The sequence below is a fragment of the Chrysochloris asiatica genome, unplaced genomic scaffold, assembly GCF_000296735.1.
Source record: "Chrysochloris asiatica unplaced genomic scaffold, ChrAsi1.0 scaffold00303, whole genome shotgun sequence".
In the NCBI taxonomy this organism is placed as follows: domain Eukaryota; kingdom Metazoa; phylum Chordata; class Mammalia; order Afrosoricida; family Chrysochloridae; genus Chrysochloris; species Chrysochloris asiatica.
This window is the reverse complement of record NW_006408821.1, coordinates 177,661-194,792: the sequence shown is the minus strand read 5'-3', so window position 1 is coordinate 194,792 and position 17,132 is coordinate 177,661. Positions and strand designations below refer to the sequence as shown.

The 17,132-nt window shown below is 37.5% G+C and overlaps 1 protein-coding gene across 1 annotated transcript in view; it reads right to left on the bottom strand.

The window, feature by feature from the left end:
* The window catches only part of UBA6 (ubiquitin-like modifier activating enzyme 6), a 144,894-nt gene that overhangs the window by 112,052 nt on the left and 15,710 nt on the right, over window positions 1–17,132 (bottom strand). Inside the window, exons 3-6 of the mRNA XM_006874816.1 lie at window positions 8,536–8,630; window positions 7,959–7,987; window positions 5,454–5,548; window positions 4,508–4,619 (exon numbers count right to left, since the gene is read on the bottom strand). Of these exons, the coding sequence (XP_006874878.1) occupies window positions 4,508–4,619; window positions 5,454–5,548; window positions 7,959–7,987; window positions 8,536–8,630 (331 nt within the window). The remainder of the gene's footprint in view (window positions 1–4,507; window positions 4,620–5,453; window positions 5,549–7,958; window positions 7,988–8,535; window positions 8,631–17,132) is intronic.

Here is a 17,132-nt window from a genome sequence, read left to right as displayed (position 1 = left end):
TTCAAACTGACTTTGCAGGCCAGTGTATTAACCCACAGTGCCACACCAGGACTTGTGTCAACTTGGGAAGAAGGAATAGCCAGAAGGCAGTTGGGGGGAAAAAATGATGGAGGCAAGGAAACATATGGGGGTGCAGAGAAAGTGCAAGGTTTAAAGTCAACAGAAGTAAACACTGTTACATACACAGTAATAATGGTGATTTAGGTAGATGCATGGATAGATACTCAGGCTGAATGGGTATGGAAGGGAGATGGGAGTATACCCACAAATATATATATATGTTTGACAGAGAATATTTGTGCATGCGTACAAACATATCCATGAATGTGGTGGAGCTAACAGGTGGCAAATTATGAAACTTTAAACATAACCATGAGCCCCCAAGTCAAGCAACTCATGTCCTCAAGGTGTTTGGTGTGTTCTACATCATACTTTGGTGAGTAGCCACTGAGGTCTTAAATGCTTATGAGTGGCCATCTTAATTGTGACTACTTGTCTTTTCGTATCTGAGGAAAGAAAACTGAGAAAAATCAAAGATGCCTGAACACAATTAGTCCAATGGACTAATGGACCATGCAAACATTAGTCTCCATGACCCTGAGACCTGAAGAACTAGATGGTGCCTGACTACCACTACCAACTACTCTGAAAGGGATTAAAAATTCCTGGATGAATTGGAGAAAAATGTGGAACAAAATGAAAAATATTTTAAAAGATCAGGTTTATCTAGTAGACAAGGACTGGTGAAACCGAAACTATAAAAGCCTTAGTCACCTGTCAAGGCCGGAAATGAACTCACTCTGATGGCTCATAGCACTACTGAGATACGCACATCTTAAAATAATCAACCATTTGAGATCAAAAGGTCAGCATTTACCCAAGGAAAAAGTTCAGAAGAGTTAGGAAATGAGTAATGGACACCAAAAACAGAAGGACGAATTGGGACAGGTGATGTTTTATACTGAGGGGACTGCAATCAACGAAATGCAACAAAATATGTATAACATGTAGAATGCAAAACTGGTGATTTGCTCTGTAAATCTTCAACCAGTTCACAAGAAAAAGTTAAAAAAGAAAAACGGAAATGAAACATAATGGTACTGTTAACATGCACTTTCTGAAGCTCCCACATATCTATTTTATAATCTACAAATGGCATCAGGATTGGAGTAAGACTCATACACTGTGATATGCAGATGACACAACCTTGCTTGCTGCAAGTGAAGACGTTTTCTTATAAATATTGACTACAATCGTGGATTACGACCTGGACTGCTACTCTAAAGGCAGCAGTTATAATCTACCATGTGTTCTGAATTAGAAAGATACAGCTTTCTGCTCCTGTAAAGATTTACAGACTCAGAAATTATTTACAGGGTCGCTTTGACTCAGAACCACCTAGGTGGTACCACCACCACTATTGGAGTGCTCTTTAGGATAAGCACTCAATCATAAGGTAGGTTTGAACTATAAGGTCAACAGTTCCAACTCATCAGCTGCTCCTCAGAAACCCTATACAGGGTCCTTAGGAGTCAGACTCAACAGAACTTAACAGCAATAACAAAAAACCCAACTCATTGTATTTTCAACTCCTAATATGCATGTGGGAGTTCTGGTGTGGCAGTTGCATGATAATGCGCTAGACCAGGAGATCAGTTTGTGTCACAAGATCAGCCATTCAAACCCACCATTTGCTCCTCAGAAACCCCATACAGGGTCATTATGAGTCAGGACTCAATGGCAGGTACTTAACAATAACAACAACAATATGCATGTGAAAGCTGGACAATGAATTAAGAAAGACTGGAGAAGACAGGATGCACTCAAATTGTGTGTTGGCAAAGAATATTGAATACACTATGGACTGCCAGAAAAATGGATGAATCTGCTTTTGAGGAAGTACAGACAGAATACTCCTTAGAATTGAGGATGGTTGAGACTTTATCTCATGTACTTTGGATATATGATCAGGAGGGACCAGTCACTGCAGAAGGACATCATGCTTGATAAAGCAGAGGATCAGTGAAAAAGAAGAACCTAAGAGAGATGGATTGACACAGTGATTGCAAGAATGGGCTCAAGCACAGCAGCAAGTGTGAGAATGGTGTTGTGTTGTTGTTGTTATGTGCCGTGGAGTCGGTTCTGACTCATAGCAACCCTGCTACAGGGTTTCCGAGGCTGTAAATCTTCACAGGAACAGAAAGCCTCATCTTTCTCCCTCGGTGAAGCTGACAGTTTCGAACTGCTGACCGTGAGATTAGCAGCCCAATTCATAACCACTACACTACCAGAGAATGGTGTAGAACCATGTAAAGTTTTGTTCTGTCATACAAAGGGTCACTATAAATCAGAACTAACTTGATGGGACTTAACAACAAAATCTAATTTCTAATAGCTGAAATTCTTAGAAGTTTAATTCTAGTGTTTTCTCTATTCACTGACTCTTGATTATATTGAATTGCTTTTTCCTGTCTTTTAACTTTGAACTGTGAGCTCATCTTCTAAGAGGCTTTACAGAAAATAATACACTGTGGCCTAGTTGAAGGTATATTCAACTAGTAAGTTTTGCTTCTATCTGGCACTGCAAGGTATCATCTGCTTAGTACTACTACTTTTTATTTAAATTTCTTAGTTTGGGAATTTCTAGACCACAAAAAATTATAAAGTTGATTTCAAAGTTTGTGTGAGGATAGGTCTATGATAAAGAATTCCCCAGAAAAGATTCTTACTTTTTACCAGAGTCCAGGAAGAAATAGACCAGCTTCTCATTCTGCCGAGCTAAGATTTTTCAAGTTCACCCTTTCACCAACAGTATACCTCTCTGAGGTTCTCTCCTTTTTTATAGGGAAAGAAAATGTCTAAATTCCATTTTTCTACCTCATCTAGAGCCAAGTCTCCACCTCCTGTTTCTATGTAACCATTAATTACAAAGAACCTTGGTAAATGAGATAGGACTACAGTCAAAGGCTTACCACTGTTCTTTTAGATCTATTTGTTTATGTTTCTGAGGATTTCCTTTACGTTATTTTTAACTCAAGTAGTTCTTTGAAAGGAGGCTTTTTAGGGCTTTCTAGGACTAACAATGCTTTATACAAGGACAGATTTTAAGTCAGTCAGTCCAGAATGGAAGTCTGGTGCTTCAGGATAATGCACTGGACCACAAGGTTGGGTTGAACTGCAAGGTCTGCAGTTCAAACCTACCAGCAGCTCTACGGAAACTCTAGGCAGGACTGCTTAGAGTCAAAACTGACTTGATGACATTTAACAACAGTATAATTTAATTCCAGGGAAAATCAGGGTCAATCAAATAAATTTTAGAACACCCAAAGTGCTAAAGATTACAGTTTGCTGCTGTTATTGTTAACAATAGTAGACTGAATGACTGATCCAAATTTTTGGCTTGCCTGTAACTGTATTATACACCACTCTTTGCAATGGCCTTACAAAGAAAAGTGTACAAGGGAGCTTCAAAAAGTTCATGGAAAGACCCTATCCAGAGAAGCAATGACACTAGAGATGGAGACAGAGACAATGACATGGAGAGATGGGAGCGGCTGGGGACTCTGGACTCAGGAAGGGAGAGGGACTGTGTGCTGAAAGCCTGGGGTGGGGGTGGGGGGGTGGGAGATGGGGTTGCAGGGTGTGCCCTTTGGTTGTTTGAATGGTTGTATATTCCTGAGTGTTTCGATGTACATCCCCCACCCCCCACCCCAAAAACAAAAAACAAAACACCAGAGGGAATGGAAGCAAATGCTGTTGAATGATGATGCATGTAGGGGACTGTAGTCATTGCAATGAAATGAAATACGATAGGATGAATGTAAAGCTGATTGGGTATAAACTATCACCCAATTCGCAATAAACTTAAAAAAAAAAAAAAAATTCACGGAAAATGAAAATATTAAAAGAAATTTTTCATTAACTTTTTGAAGCCCCTTGTAGTTTCTTGCTACTTGACTCTGGGCTTTCTTTTACGACGACAGGGTTTGGTCAATGGATTATAACTAGAAATAATAGGAAGGAATGTTTCAGGAGACGTTTAAATGTGCTTTATAGTTGGACTTGGCCTTTTGTGTTTCTGCTACTATCAACTGAACATGTTCTCAGTAGCCTGATGATCTCTAAAGGGAGACCTGTAAGCAGAACACAGTCTGGAGTTTGAGCCAAGCTGGGACTATAGCCTAAAACAGTTGAACCCTCACTGATCTGTAGATGCATGACGAATATTTAGGTGAATGATGCTAAAAAAAAAAAAATCACTCTCAGGTTTAGACAGTTTGTTATGCACATTACTATGAAAATAGCTGACAGATACAATTGCATTTATTACCAGTTCTTAGATTATTTTTCTAAAATAGAACATTTGAAAGGTATTATAGTGGAAATCTTATAACTTGAAATTTGTTGTTCTGATCCTAAATACACTAGGTTAAATTAGTCTGCCAATATTAACACTAGTTTATCTTAGAATCTATTAATAACATTTAATATAAAATGGAATACCAACCTGGTATTTATGTAAGAAAGACAGATCCGTGTTTTCATTTAATGGAAGAGATGATGTTGTAACATGAACATATGGATTTAGGTCTGCAATATGTTGAAGTACAGCTTCAGCTCTAAAAAATAAATGACCCTTAATTATTCTTTCATTCTATATAATCAACTCTTCAAAAATTAATGACATCAGAGGAACATGCCATGGCACAAAAAATTCTGTTAAAATTTAATTTAACAAACTGTAGAAGGAAGAAACCAAAACTTATTTTTATAGGTAACTATAATTTGAGATGCAGCACCACACTGTCATATTCTACAGTAAGTCACGCAATTTCAAAGTATACCCTTATAGTTCTAAGCTCTAAGCTCCTCAAATCTATTAATGATTAAAGAAATTCATTGTCAGGTAGAAGTGTGTGTGTATGTATATATATATATATATATAATTTGTCAAGGAGCTCTGGTAGCGTAGTGGTTACGAATCGGGCTGCGAACCTTAAGGTCAGCGGTTCGAAACTACCAGCCGCTCTGCGGGAGAAAGATGAGGCTTTCTACTCCCGTAAGGACTTACACCCTCAGAAACCATGTACAGGGTCGCTATGGGTCGGAACCGACTTGACGGCACTTAACAACAACAACAACAAATAATTTGTCAGCCCAACTGCCACACAGTTGATTCTAACTCACAGTAACCCTACAGAACTGAGTAGAACTGTTCCACAGGAATTTCAAGATTATAAATTTTTACCAGAAAAGACAGTTCACCTTTCTCCTTTGAAATAGCTGGTGAGTTTAAACTGCTGAACTTGTGTTTAGCAGTCTAATACTTAACCCACTGCTCCCCTGCAGGGCTCCTATTTACCTATGAATTATGAATAAAGAAAATCTTCTATAAGTAACTTAAAGAGTAAAAAGATAACTTTATGATAATATACCAAATGATCTTATCTTACCTGTTTTTCATGTTAACAACATCATCTTCACAGAGAAAGAAGTTGGTTCCTAGATCCCATGGTTGGCATTTTTCTGTATCATGAATTGTAAGTGCCTTTGAAAAAGAAAGCATCTGTTAAAATCAGGAATAAGATACAGATGTTCGCTATCTCCTATATCACTGTACAGAAGATATTGCTCCCTGTAATTAGACAACAGAAAGTAATTAAAGGCACAGAGTTAAAAAGGATGCAGATAACATGACTTTATCTATCTGGAATACCCAAAAGAATCAATGGAAAAACCATTTCAAACAGTAAGAATTTTAATTTAGGAAAGAAGTACGTTATAAAACCAACATACAAAATAAAGAAAACTCTTATGTACAAGCATTTCAAGACAAATTATTTCATATTCAAAGAAAAAAACTGGCTAGCTAGAAGGAAACTATTTTTATTACACAGGCCACAAACCTTATGGAAAATGGCTAAGTTATGAGAAAATGATATATACTGAAACAAAATACATATGACCCTTGAAAATGTGAACAAATATTCAACCTCACTCATAATAAGAAATAGAATAAATAACTTTTCTCATTTGTCAGATTGGCAAAACTTCAAAAGTTTAACAATATTGGTTAGGGGAGGTGATTCAGCCACTCTTAAACATAACTGATGGGAATAGATGAAAACAGCAACGCAATGAATTTTATAATCTATAGTACAATTGCATGTGTATTTATACTTTGACACAGTAACCTCATTTCTAGGACTCCATTCCAAAGACACACTGAGAAAAACACAAAAGACAATACAAGGGTATGTATTGCAGCACTATTTGGTACTAGTGAAATGACTGTACACAATCAAAATGATCTTCATCATTATAATCCTGAATGTGAATCAAAAGTTTACCTAACAACCCTGAACTTGAGACTCAAAAATTTAAATATTCAATCATGAAAAACCAAAAAGATTTACAAATAATGACTATCAAAGACTACTAAGGCTGTGTAGAAAGGACTGAAAAAAACTTGAATAGGGTCCCAAGAGCCAAAATTAAAATTATTTGAGCATCAATTAGAATAACTAATATATCAGATCAAAATGCCTCAAATGTGTTTAAACCTATGAGTTTATAACCTCACACCTACATACACACTCACTATTCACTGTTTGAGGATGAGAGGAAACTACTTATTTTGAAAACTGGTAAAATGGGAAAAACAAATATAAATATATATATTGTCTTTCACTCATGCACAAACCATACTTCAGAAAAATCAAATGAGAAACAAGTAGAAAATATTCTTTCTAAAATTATTCTAGGTAATAAATGAAAAAAAAAAAAATGACAGAATATCATTGTTGTCCCAAATAAATGAATGAATCTAAGCAATGATCGTTAATAGCTAATGTTGTTGTTAAGTGCTGTTGAGTCAGTTTCAACTCATAGTGACCTTACATAAGGTTTCTGAGGAGTGAATGGGATCCTTGAACTAGCAACCTTGCAGTTCAAACTGCAGTCCAACGCATTAACCCACAGTGCCACACCAGGACTCTTAATAGCTAATTATGATCATAAAAGCAGGATCAACAGAACATCAATGCCTCATAATAGGAGAACACATCACCTATATGGTCTTGCCAAAAGAATCAAGTGTCAACCTGATTCTGTGACTGTATCAGTTTACAGTAAATAGACAGAGGGGCATGTGACAATAACTAGATTACATTTCTTTAACAAATAAATTTTATGGAAGAGAAAAAAATAAAACCAAAGATAGGGAACCTTACTGAAATTAACAGATAGCAAGTTCTAACAAATCCACAGTCCAACAACCTATGCAAAACTGGATCCCGTTAATTGGTAATGTGAGCAAACTTGGGAACCTTATCTCTGAATGGAGCTTTAAGAAGACCCAGATACTTTGCATCTGGTGGGTTAAATGCACTGGACTGCAAAGTCAGTTTGAATTGCAAGGTCGGTGGTTCAAGCTCACCAGTCACTCCTTGGAAACCCTATACACGGTCGCTATGAGTCGGAGCCAACTCGCCGGCACTTAGCAACAACAACAACTAACCCACAGAAACTGTGAGATAAAAAGTTGTTTAAGCCGCTACGTTTTGCAACAACAGATAACTAATATAACAGTATTAGTGAGCTGTTACATTTTTAGGTTTAAAAATGGTATTATGCTTATGTTTTTAAAAAGCCATCCACATATTTTAGAAACACATATATATATATACACTAAAATATTTAAGAATGATATGTCTGAGATTTACATCAAAATAATTTGGTGACAAGATAGAGAAAAGGAAGATATTATGAAATAAATCTGACCGTGCGTTGAAAACTGAAGATGTGTGATGGGCACATGGGGGCTCGTTAAACTAGTTTCTCTAGATCGATATTAAATAATATTTAAAGTGTAAATAATAATATCACTATTAATGCACAAAATTTGTTTTTAAGTTCACAGCAAATGCTTCATGTTATCGATGGTATTTTCTCCTTACCTTAATTCCTGCAAGAACTATATTCTTTGCTATATATGAAAGAGAAAAATGAAAAGCTTAATGTTAGTAATACATAATTTAATATTTAAATGTCTTCATGGAGTATCGCCAAATTTTTGAATGGACAATTTTAACGTTTTCACTTTTTTACTATTCAAGAAATGTAAGTTCCTTGTAAAAAGTTGGAAAATACATGGATAAACAAAAGGAAAACATAAGTTTTCATAACCACATCATCTTGAGATAATCACTGTTGAAATTTAAATATATTCATTCAAACAACCCAGAGTTGTTTCTAAGACCATATATATGTACGTTCCCACAATGTATTAATGTACATTGGCAATGATCATTAACAGCTGTTATCATCACAAAAGGAGATATAATAATATTACTGATACTGGATAGAAGAATTTAACAGCATAATGATTGCCTTGCTTAAAGAATATAAAACTGAATCTGATCAAACTTTGGATCTAATTTCCTTTTATAGGAATTACAAAGGGAAGATGTTATATTCTATAGATTATGTATCTCTAAAGTACTATATAAAATTATAGATAAAAATACTGCTTACCAATTTCCAAACCAAGACCACCCATACCACTTAAGAAAACATGGGACTGGGCCATCTTCTGCATTGCTGTGTCTCCAAGAACGTACCTCTGTCGACTACACGTAACAAAAAAGAGAGAAAAAAAAGAATTACATATCTCATTAAAGTTGTTTATAAACTTAACAGCCTGGAAACTGGATTCTGCACACAGACTTGTTTTGGAGGACTTAAACAGTTCTTAAATAATTTGGAATTGCCAAATGTATAACATATTTTGAAATATTAGAAGAATTGACCATGGTCTACATTTCCTCAGGGCCACAGACAGCTAAAGTTGATTAAGAGTTGCTCTGTTTAGATAGGACATAGTGCTCTAAAGTTTTACTACAGTTCCCCCCTCATTTATTTCTCAATAGCTCCTATAGGTTGGTGTGGTGCTGTAGGAAAGCATTAGACTCTAACCGCAAGGCTGGAAATTCAAACCCACAGGCCAGTCCCCAGAAACCCTATATAGTGTCACTATGAGTAGGAACCAAATGGTACTTAACAACAACACTATCTCCATTTTTAAGCCTTAGTATAAACACAATTTCAGAAGCAAATAATTGGTTCTTCTCTCAGAATTCATGACTTAAGAGTTAAGCAGTTTTGAACTCTGTTTTTCAAAATTAAACCTAATAAGGTATAGTCAAGATCTTGTTAAGCTATGTACTTTAGTAGCCACAAAGAAATATTAGAATGAGAATACAAAAAAACCCCCCACACAATGGGAATTTTACAAAGTCATCTGAAAGAACAGTGGAAAAGTTGATGCTGTAGTAATCTTTAAAGACAATCACTTGAAAGATAATTCTGTATAAACAACTACTTCTAGTAACATGGGGCTGTTAAGCATTTCCTCTGCCTCTCTCTCACACAAACACACATACATACTTGTTTACTTTACGAACATTTCTATTTTAACTTTCATATTCAGTATAGCAGTCTAAAACGGGATTTTTTTTTTGTCTAGTCAGAAAAATACTTTATTAAGCGATCTATTTCCTTCCTTATTTCCTACAAAATATAATAAACCTGGACATGTGGTGTGGCACAGCAGGATCAGCCCTAGACCGAGAACCAGAAAGTTAGCAGTTCAAACCCACCAGCTGCTCCTTGGAAATGCTATACAGGGTCGCTATGAGTTGGATTCAACTTGAAGGCAATTAACAACATAATAAACCTGGCTTTTCTTATTAAATTATTGCTCAACACTTCCATTTCAAGGATTAATGATTTATTCATCAAATATTTACTAAAAACCTACTATGCTATGTATTGACTAGTGTGTTTTTATACTCTTATTATCTATTTCTTTTCTAAAATACACAAGTAACACATTAACCTCTCTACAATAGTGTTCTTAAGTTTTGATAGGCAGCACTTTCATTATTTTCCCATTCCAATTATAATTATTTGTTAGGATTGGATTAAAACATCTAAAGTATAATTATATATCGATACATATAAAAAAAATCTATAATAAAATTTTAAGTTTCCAATTACACAAGAAATATTTTAGTTACCTTCTGTGTTGATTTCTAGCTTAAGTGCTTTGTTAACACAAATCATGATCTGAATGTTAGAAAATTTCTCCTATTTTATGAAAGCTCTATGATTTCTTGAAAAGAATGTATACTCTATACTGTTGGGTACAACGTTCTTCATAAGTGCATTTTAATAATTAAAAGGCTAATTTTAATAACGGGTTTATTATATTTTATCTGTTATGATTCTTTGATTTCTTGACTACTAAAATCAACCATGACAATAATTTATCTATTTTTCCTTGCATTTCCGGTACCTTAACAATGCTTAGTTGATAATAACACTTTCTGTTCATTATGTACCACAGTCACTTAAAGCTCAAAAAATCTGTAATAACTTCTATAGTACTCATTTCTATGTTTAAAGATAGGAAAAATTAACAACAACTTATTATCAGAGGCAAGATTTGACCCAAAAAGTTTGGTCTTAGCATCCCTATTGCTAACAACTATGCTTTACTACATTAAGATTAAGAAAGTCAAATCATTCTACAAGGTTTATAAAGAGAAATTAGTTTCCTGCCCTAAGTCTTCTGTACTGATTTCCCCTCCCCAAGGGCCACTACTCTCAATTCTTCTATTTCTTGTTGTATTTTCCCTTTTATTTCTAATAACAAGTTTGTTGTTGTTAGGTGCCATTGAGTCGGTACTGACCCATAGCGACCTTATGCACAGCAGAACGAAACACTGCCCGATCCTGGGTCAACCTCACTACTGTTGTGACACTTGAGTTCATCAATGCTGCTACTTGGTCAATACATCTCATTGGGGGTCTTCCTCTTTTTCTCTGACCCTCCACCTTACCAAACATAAGATCCTTCTCCAGCGTCTAGTCCCTCCTGACAATATGTCCAAAGTACGTGAGACTAAGTTTGGTCATCTTGGCCTGCAAGGAGCATTCTGACTGCACTTCTTCTAAAACGGATCTATTGGTTCTTTTGGCAGCCCATGGCACTTTCAATATTCTACTTCAACACCATAACTCAAATGCATCAATTCTTCTACGGTCTTCCTTATTTACTGTCCAGCTTTCACATGCATATGAAGTTATTGAAAATACCATGGCTTGGGTCGGCAGTTCAAAGCCACCAGCAGCTCCTTGGAAACCCTTAACCACCACCACCACAGGAGAAAGATGAAGCTTCTGCTCCTGTAAAAAATTGTTGTTGTTGTTGTCAGGTGCCATCGAGTCGGAACCAACTCATAGCGACCCCATGCACAGCAGAACGAAACAATGTCCAATCCTGGGCCAACCCCACCACCACTGCCACACTTGACGCCATCAGTGATGCCACCTGGCTAATCCATCTTGTTGGGGTTTTCCTCTTTTTCTCTGACCCTCCATCTTACCCAGCATGACATCCTTCTCCAGCGACTGTTCTCTCCTGAAAATATGTCCAAAGTATGAGAGATGAAGCTTAGCCATCCTGGCCTCCAAGGAGCACTCTGGCTGCACTTCTTCTAAAACAGATCTATTGGTTCTTTTGGCAGTCCATGGCATTTTTAGTATTCTCCTTCAACACCACAACTCAAAGGCATCAATTCTTCTACGATCTTCCTTATTCACTGTCCAGCTTTCGCATCCATATGAGGTTACTGAAAATACCATGGCTTGGGTCAGGCGCACCTTAGTCCTCAAGCTGACATCTCTGCTCTTCAGTACTTTAAAAAGTTCCTGTGCAGCATATTTGCCCAATGCAATATGTCGTCTGATCTCTTGACTGCTGCTTCCACGAGTGTTGATAGTTGAGCCAAGAAGAATGAAGTCCCTGACAACTTCAATCTTTTCTCGGTTGATAAGAATGTTGTTTATTGGTCCAGTGGTGAGGATGTTTGTTTTCCTGACATTGAGATGCAACCCATACCGAAGGCTTTGTTCTTTGATCTTCATTCATTAGTACATGTTTCAAGTCCTCTTCACTTTCAGGAAGCAAGGTTGTATCATCTGCATATCGCAGGTTGCTAATGAGTCTTCCTCCAATCCTGACGCCACATTTTTTTTCATAGAACCCAGCTTCTCGTATTATTTGCTTAGCATACAGGTTGAATAAGTATGGTGAAAGAACACAACCTTGTCGCACACCTTTCCCAATTTTAAAACATTCAGTGTTCCCATGCTCTGTTCGAACAACTGCTTCTTGGTCCAGGTACAGATTCCTCAGAAGTACAATTAAGTGTTCAGGAATACTCATACAGCCTCAGAAAACCTATACAAGGTCACTATGAGCTGGAACCGAATCGTTTGACACACGTCGCCAATATTAATATAGCAGCATTTAGTTTTCTCTGGATTAGTAGTAGTATGTTGTTGTTAAGGGCTGTTGAGTTGGCCCAACTCATAGCAACCTTGTATAGGTTTTCCAAGGTTGTAAATTTTTATGGGAGCAGAAAGCCTATAATCTTTCTCCTGTGGTGGTTGCTGTTGTTAAGGGCTGTAAAGTTGGTTCAAACTTACAGCGACCCGGTACAGAGTTCTGAGGAGTTTGATCTTGCAGGTAAACTGACCTTATGGTAGAGTGCTTATCATTGGAATTGTTGACCTTGTTTTTAGCAGCTCAACTAGTAATTCACTATGCTACCAGAATTAGACAAATAGATTCCAAAGCAAACAATATCAGTATAAAGAGGTTAATAAAAAATCCTAAATGTTTTTGTATGAGTAACATATATGCTTCTCTTTCAATGACTGGTCTAAGGAGTAGAGAAGATTAGTAAAATATGTAACTGAACAATAACACGCAATCAATTTGACATAGTTGACAGTGGCAGAACATCTTAATAAAAGCAGAAGAATGCATTGTTTTCAAATGCACACAGAAGACTGAAAAAGAGACCACAAATCCAATGTAAATTAAATAAAAATAATTCAGGTCAGATGAACTATATTCACTGACACCCCAAAATCACCCCATCAAGTCAACCATATCAACCCTGTAAGATCAGAACTGTCCCATAGAGTTTCCATAGTTATAAATCTTTACAGAAACACATTACCACAAAAATCACCTGTGGAGCGGATGATGAGTTCCAACTCCCAATCTTTTCATTGTTGCCGAGTGTTTTAGCCATGGTGCCACCAGAGCTTTTCACTGATCAAAACGGGAGTCAAATTAGAAGCCACTAACAGAAAGATATCTGAAAAATCCCTCAGTATCTAGAAATTAAGAAAACACATTTCTAATAAACCATGGAATGTACAAAGTATGTAAATTGAAAGTTGAATAAAAATTATGAAAATGAAAACATAATAGACTAGAAATAGACTGGTAGTGGCCATTCTGACTCTGAAAATTCTATGGTTTACTATGCCACGAACAACAAATTGCAAAGTGTTGCACTCTTTGTCAAAAAGACCGTTTCAAGATCTCTCTTGGATTATATGGTGTCTGCGATAGGACAATCTACAAATGACTACAAGGAAAGACCAGTTAATATCACTATTATTCAAATTTATGCACCAACCACTAAAGCTACTGATGATGAAACCGAAGAATTCTATCAACTTCAGTCTGAAACTGATCAAACATGTAATCAAGATGTACTGATAATTACTGGTGATTGGAATGCAAAGACTGAAAAAAAAAATTGAAAGGATGAGTTGAAAAATATGACGTTGCTAACAGAAACAATGTTGGAGATCACATGATAGAACTTTGCAAGACCAAAGACTTAAGTCATTGCAAACACCGATCTTAAACAACATAAAAAGAAGTGCTTCCTTAGAGGCCAAGATGGCCAAACTTCATCTCTCATACTTCAGACATATTGTCAGGAGGGACCAGGCACTGGAGAAGGATATCATGTTTGGTAAAGTGGAGGGTCAGAGAAAAAGAGGAAGACCCCCAATAAGATGGATTAGCCAAGTGGCAGCATCGATGGACTCAAGCATGGCCAACAGTAGTGAGGTTGGCCCAGGACCGGGCAGTGTTTAGTTCTGCTGTGCACAGGGTCGCTATGAGTTGGTACCAACTTGATGGCACCTAACAATAACAAAAGAACTCCTGAGCCCACGGACATTGACCTAGCCACTGGGGGCAGAGCTGAGAGTGAAATGTCCAGCTGATATGAAGTGAGGGGAGGCACGCAAGAATGCCCAAACTTGTAGACAGTACCCATTTACCTAGCTTGGATCGCTTGCTGATCAGAACTGAACTAGAGGACAACAAAGACGTTTGATACAGGAAGCAATTATAAATTGCTAAAATTTGATAAACTTGACCTTTGTTTACGAATGTAGTTCCTCAAAATGTCAACTGAGAGGGACGGAGTCTTCTGTACACAGGGCTGATAAGGACAGGTAACTTAGATATATCGGCTACCTAAAATAGGGGTGCTATAAAGATACAATATTTGGACACATTGTCAGGAGGCAACAGTCACTAGAGAAGGATGTCATGCTGGGTAAGATGGAGGGCCAGAGAGAGGAAGACCCCCAAGAAGATGGATCAGCCAGGTGGCATCATTGATGGCGTCAAGTGTGGCAGCGGTAGTGAGGCTGGCCCAGGATCGGACATTGTTTCGTTCTGCTGTGCATGGGGTCGCTATGAGTTCCGACTCGATGGCACCTGACAACAACAACATAAAGACACAAAGCAGCTGGCTTACATGTTTTCAAGAAGAAGTTTATTGTTTGAACAGAGAGGGGAGGATGTAAAACCCCACTGAATAGTTTTCATCTTGTTTAGATGGGTTTGGTGAAAGGAGATGTAGATAGGATTCTTATAATTCAATAGTAATTGTTATCATGATGAATTGGGATTGTCACAACTGTAAGGGTAGAAGATATAGAACAAAAAAGGGGGTAGTAGTAATCTTACATTCCAGGAACAGAGGATCCTAGGACCATCAAAAGGGAAGAGAATGAGCATGAGCAGAGCATGGGATGATCCTAACCATAAAAGCAGCAACACCAGAAACAGAGGCAGAGGTTATGGCATGGAGAGACAGCGCAGATGAGGGCTCTAGACTCATGGGAAGAAAATGTCTGTTGGCTGGTGAGGCAGGAGGCTGGCTTGCAAAATGTGTTCTTTGGTTGTTTAAGCGATTAGATATTCTTGCATGTTTCTGTGTACATTAAAAAAAAAAAAAGAGGAATAGAGGCAAATACTGTTAACCGATGGTACACGGAGGGTATTGTAATCATTGCAATGAAACAACATACGACTGGTTGAGTGCAAAACTGATGTTCTGCCATGGAAACTATCATTCAACTCACAATAAAAATGTAAAAAAATCCCACTAAATGATATAAATTCAAGATACACAAATCAATTGTACTCTAATTTAATAGCAATGAATTGAAAATGAAACAAAAAAACCACATTTACAATAATAAAAAAAATCATGAACTACTTAAAATTTTACAAGAGCTGACGCAAAATCTCTACAATGAAAATTACAAAACAGTATTGGGAAAAAATAAGGAAATAAATTGAATATATACTGTTTTGTTTTTGTTTTTTGATTTCTATATCATAGCTTCTAAGTTTATTTTATGGAAAAACTTTCCATCCAGAGTATTATTGTGTACACATAAACAAGAGATTAAAGACAATGTACGTAAACAGAATGAAAGGAAACAGAATAAACTGACTCAGGTTTGACAAGATCACGTGAGAGAAGAAATTCACTTCTGAAAATGTCAGTGTAGTACATGTAGGGATCTTCTGGATGGTGGGGTGGTAGGAGGGATGTGATAAAGACCTGGACCGCTGGGCTTCATAAAGGTCACTTCAGAATCCACATTCCACAGTGTTGTCCACCACAGGTCTACACAGAGCTGTGTATTTTAGGACCTCCTGTTTTTCCCCTGAGTCACATCATGAAAAGTGGACTTGAGAAGTACATCGTCTAGGAACAGCTCTTGCTTATGCCACAGATTTCTTTTTGATCCTTTTTTTTTTTTTTTTGAGGTTTGATACAATCATGTTTACACTTTTGAATTTTGAGTGCTCTCTGAAAAAGTAGGCTACTTCCTTATCGTGTTTCTGTAATTACAGGTGCAGCAATTGCCCTCCTTCACTGTGAGCATGTGTTTGCCCCTGTCATCAAGTCAGGACCCCCGTCAGACTGGAAGTTGCCAAGCTCTCAGGACCTTCAGCCTCAGGAGAGCCCTGCCAAGGGCATAATTCACCTCACAATACCATTTGTCAAGCTGATGCTACAGACTACTTAAATGTACTTAAAATCATATAGACACACACACTTTTAAGAATATAAAATGTGTTATGAAAAATAAGATTATGTTAGAAGGAAAAACTGTGGTGCACCTTCATCTTTTGAACGAACCAAGCAGCAACCTTCTTGATAGTACACAAAACCACCATGTTTAATCTCTGCATTGATGATTTCATATTCCTCTTGTGGCTGTTTTTAATATTGTTCTCACTTTTTCAAAAGCACTGTTTTCTGAGGGAGATTTCTCATTTTCTTGTTTAATGGGAAGAAGATCCTGAGGGAGCCGTGCCGACCCAGGGACCCAGGGTCCCGATGACCGGCAGCAGCGTCTAATCCACTCCTCCTCCCGCAGGGTGAAGGAGCGGGAGGTGGGCACACTCAACGCGTCCTTAGCCCAAGTAGCCCCCTGCATCGTCCCACTTGGGTTCCACGACCCAAAGCCCAGCCAACCGACCTTCTGCGGGACCCAAGGAGAACCGAGAGGAAGTCTTCCCGCCTCACACCCAATATCTAATATTGCTGCCCAGCGCCAGTGATGGCGACTCTCCCGCAGCCTTGGCTAGCGGTGCTCCTCTTGTCATTATCTATCTTATTGTTGTTGGTAGTGCCATGGAGTCGATTCCGACACATATCGACCATGTATAGGGTTTCCGAGGAGCAGCTGGTGAGCTTGAACTGCTGACCTTGTAGTTCAAATGGCTTTGCAGTCTGGCTCATTAACCTACAGCACCACACCAGGACTCCAATATCTATCTTTTTTTTTTTTTTTTTTTAGGTTTTTATTGTGGATTGAGTGAAAGTTTACAGGGCACATCATCAGTTTCACATTCAAATATTCATATACCTTGTTTCATT